The sequence below is a fragment of the Temnothorax longispinosus genome, chromosome 6 (genome assembly GCF_030848805.1).
Source record: "Temnothorax longispinosus isolate EJ_2023e chromosome 6, Tlon_JGU_v1, whole genome shotgun sequence".
NCBI lineage: Eukaryota > Metazoa > Arthropoda > Insecta > Hymenoptera > Formicidae > Temnothorax > Temnothorax longispinosus.
Window position 1 is genome coordinate 14,062,182 of NC_092363.1, and position 4,571 is coordinate 14,066,752.

At 35.8% G+C, this 4,571-nt stretch overlaps 1 protein-coding gene across 1 annotated transcript; it reads left to right on the top strand.

Annotated features, from left to right (window-relative positions):
* Positions 1–1,560: 1,560 nt before the first annotated feature.
* Positions 1,561–4,294, top strand: LOC139814735 (uncharacterized). Its single transcript, XM_071781213.1, has 4 exons — positions 1,561–1,915; positions 2,020–2,206; positions 3,260–3,451; positions 3,553–4,294. The coding sequence occupies exons 1-4, from the start codon at positions 1,762–1,764 to the stop codon at positions 3,719–3,721; spliced, it is 702 nt and encodes a 233-aa protein (XP_071637314.1). The 5' UTR covers positions 1,561–1,761; the 3' UTR covers positions 3,722–4,294.
* Positions 4,295–4,571: the final 277 nt, after the last annotated feature.

The window sequence follows — 4,571 nt, forward strand, 5'->3', positions numbered from 1 at the left end:
GTTGCAGTAAAGCGCGCGCGCAAACACACACACATTCAGTTATTTCATTACTTTGTCAAGTATAAACATAAACATGTATATTTTGACGGAACTTGAGAATTGAAAATATACCTACATAAGAATCATAAAAAAATCAGAAAAGAATTGAGATGCAGACTTTTATTGACTAAAGCTGGGTATACACTTTGCGAACAAACAGCGAACGTAAACGTTTGTTGTCATTATTTGACAGATGTAATAAAAAATTTCAAATTGCTACATGCAGCAAACATTCGCTGTTTGTTCGCCAAGTGCGTATACCCAGCTTAATACACGTGATGAAGCATTTACGGAAAATTGGATTATGTTTACATTATATACGCACATGCACGATCCCACTTGGCTTCTGAAGCCTTATTGTGTACGTTCAAATATTATAAAATATTGTCAATTATAATTTTCCGCAATTGCATATATTACGATTAAACCTTTTAATTTTTTATTAGTCTAAATTTTTGTTTACAAGTTTTTTATTTGTGCAAAATCCGGAAAAGCGTCCAATTTACGAAATATCCAATCTTTCTTATATATTTCGTTTCCCTATATATATGTCATTACATTTCTTTTAAATTCTATTTATTCATATCCTGGAACTGCCATATCAAAGACGTGAGCTTGATTGTAAAAATGATGATGATCGGAGAGAAAAAAAAGAAACAAAAAAATCTACCTGTATATTATTATCATAAATGAAACGAATCGAGGATCAAAGTAGCTGTTTTAACGAGTAAATGAAAAATAAATAAATAAATAAATAAATAAATAAATAAATAAATAAAATGATGTATCATTAAATTAAAAGTTTAAAAATATAATAAAACTCTGTACATGTACAGTATTTGAAAAACATGTTTATAATTTGTATGGAGAAAATAAATGATTGATATAAAAACAGAGGCTGCGTTTTTATTACATTTTTGTCGTTTACTATTACTCTCTTATATATACTGTGCTAAAAAAAATTGGGAAATTTCTTTTTGTCAGTAAATTTTTGCCCATTTTTTAATTGCAACTACTCGGCGAATACGTAACGTAAAAAAAGTTTTAAAAAAGGTTTTACAGGGAAAACTCTCTACTACCATAACGTATTTGACATGACCAAAATCTTGAACGTTGCAGTCTGCTTTTACCGCCCGACAAAACACGTGGCCAACATAACTATTATTAAATTACAGCGATGAGCTTTGCAATTGCTGTAATTGTAAATTAGGTTTAAGCGGTTCGCTCATTGGGGGGGCTTCGCCCCCCCCAACCCCCCCACTGGGGGGGGCTTTGCCCCCCCCAGACCCCCCCCGAGGCTGCGCGGACAGAGTTTGTGCGGACAGGAGCTGGGTGACTAGGGGGGGGCTTCGCCCCCCCCAGACCCCCCCCCCCGAGGCTGCGAGGACAGGGGCTGTGCGGACAGGAGCTGGGTTACTGGGGGGGGCTTCGCCCCCCCCAGACCCCCCCCGAGGCTGCGTGGATAGGGGTTGGGTGAGAGAAGCTATTTTCAAGTCCCCACAACGATATGTTTTGTGAATGGGGTTTATTACACTCTTATATAAATCCATGGTGTTAGAAGACAGGTGTAACAGTTTCGAGGATGCGCAGTCGTCATTTTCTTTGACCAATCAGAATTTTATCCAAGATGCCAAAAGCAATATGGCTCCTCCCATAGTATTGTGAAGTACAGTTAAAGGTTACATTGTGTGATATTAGATATTCTATTTTTGCGGAGAAGCTATGCCAACGTGCTGTATAAAAAATTGTAAGAATCGTACGAATCATAATGGGACGAAAGGAATTAAGTATTTTACTTTTCTTAAAGAAACATCTATTCGTCAGCAATGGCTTAATGCCTGCCAAAGAAAAGAAACGGATATGAAAGTTGATTCGGGTAAGTTAATGTAAAGAAAATGATAATTAAGTTAATGTTTTAACTTCCAACTCAATACAATGTCATTATTGCATGTGTTATATTATGATATAATATGCTTACAGCAAGGATATGCGCAATCCATTTTGATGAAAATTGTTTGATGCTTGAGAAGACAAAACCACGATTACAAAATAAACCAGCTAAAGAAGTATTAAGGTTGAAACAGGGATCTGTTCCAACATTAAATCTAGAAAAAAAGCGAAAAGATATGTCGCAGAGCAAAGAAGACAACAAAAAAATTAAAGTACCGTGAGTATTTTAACATGTGTGTATCTATATATATAAATGTACAAATGAAATTAATGCCTTATAATATTCTTTCAGAGTTAACCCTTACTTGCCACACTTCTGTAGACGTCACGTACTTGCCACATTGGGGTGGAATCTACCCCAGCGACAAAAATTGTTATAACAAATAAGCTATTCAATATTTTAACTTGCCAATTTTTTTAGAACTTCTTAAAAGCTTACTTTTAAAAGTGATGTAGGTTATATAGCCAAAAATTAAAATTATGTATGATAAAAAAATTAAAATAGCCCCAAAAAAATGAAAAAATGGCTGTTTTTACAAAAAAATTCATAATTTTTTTATTTTTTCATAAAAATGGCTAAAAATTTAGGTGAGTCTTCTACTGATGTAGTACTACAAGAAAAAAAATAGTAGTTTAGTGGCCCTTTAAAAAAAGGTATTTATTTTGAGAAATGAAGGAAGGAATTTCGTGAAAAAATGAACTTTGTGTTATAATCAAAATATGCTATAATATTTATTGTATAAATTAAACTTTCATGTTATAAACAATAAAAAAGAAGCATTACAATCAATTTTAGTTTTTTTTTTTTAATTCCTTTTTGCTTTCTCATAGAGGAAGTCGTCCAAAGTGTAGTGGGATCACCTGCACCCCAGTGTGGCAAGTAAGGCTGAATTCGTGAAATTTTAGTGAATTTTTTGGCACTGTATTTTGACATCAGAGTAAAGAATAAGGTTGGTCCGTCATACATGATGTACCAACCTTATTCTTCACTCTGATGTCGAAATACAGTGTAAAAAAAATTCACTGAAATTTCAAGAATTTAGCCTTACTTGTCACACTGGGGTGCAGGTGATCCCACTGCGCTTTGGACCGACTGCCACAGACAGACTAACGGTCCCGGCCGCCGGCGTAATGCCACTAGCTTGAGGGGATAGTGGCATGCTCGAACTATTGACAGATGTCGCTATAGACCCGCTCCCCATAGGTTTCGGTACTTATAATTAAGGGAATATGGTCGTGGGGTTGATTTGATCCCAGTGTGGCAAACAAGGGTTAAGTCATTTGTTCCAACATACACAGAACTTGTGCAATACGCACAACAGAAACAGCGTTTATCGCGGGAAGAAATTGTAATAAATGTGGAAACAAACAAAACACAAGATATGGAAGAAGTTGCAAAAAATTTAAATAAAGCCGCTATACAAAGTATGGAAGAGCAAAATAAAACGGTGCAACAAGAGATGTATGTAATTAAATGTTTCTTTAAAATTATTATTTAATAGGTTCGAATCATATTTAATTTGTTAGTATGTATTGTTATGAAAAGTATTATGTATTTTACAGAATGCAAGAGACTGGCAATAATGCAAATGTTGATGTCGAAACGTTATTGATGCAATTAAGAAATGCAGAGAAACGGAACCAAGAACTCCTAAACAAAAATAAAAATCTTTTAGAAGAAAAAGAATTCTTAGAAGAAAAAAATCAAAGTTTAAGTATACAAGTTACATAGTTGCAAACAGAAGTTGAAAAAATGGCAAAGAATATAGGCATAAAGAGGCGGAAACAATAGCCATTGATGCTCTGCGTAAGGTATTTACACCTGGCCAGATTAAAATGGTAATGTCATCGACAAGGAGTCATGTCAAATGGTCAGCTGAAGATATTACACCAGCCATTTCATTAAGAGCATTAAGTCCAAAAGCTTACAGGTATTTAAGAAATGTAAAAAAATTTCCATTACCGTGTGCATCAACGCTGCAAAATTGGATTGATCGGTTCAGCGTTTGGCCTGGAATTTTACATGATGTTTTCAACATTATGTCGAGTATAGGATGTAATTTGTCAATCACGGAAAAATTAACTGTTCTTACCTTTGACGAGATATATATTTCGAATAAATTAGACTTGGAAAGAAAGCAACAGAAAATTTATGGGCCTTTTAAAACGTGCCAATTTGTAATGGCTAGGGGTTTGTTTAAAAATTGGAGACAACCTGTATTTTATAATTTTGACGTAGCGATGTCCCACGACATTTTGTTCAGTATCATACAAAATCTTTATTCGATTGGTTATATTGTTGTGGCCGTAACATGCGACATGGGCTCGAGTAACATGAAATTGTGGAATGAGTTGAATATTGGAGTTAATATTCCTTGTCATTCGAAAGATAACATTTCAACAGCCATTGAGAAGCAATGAAGACCCCCCCGAGGCTGCGCGGACAGGGGCTGTGTGGACAGTGTTTTGAGGTTGCTGGGGGGGGGCTTCGCCCCCCCCAGACCCCCCCCCCCGAGGCTGCGCGGGCAGGTGCTGTGCGGACAGTTTTTTGGGGTTTCTGGGGGGGACTTTGCCCCCCCCCC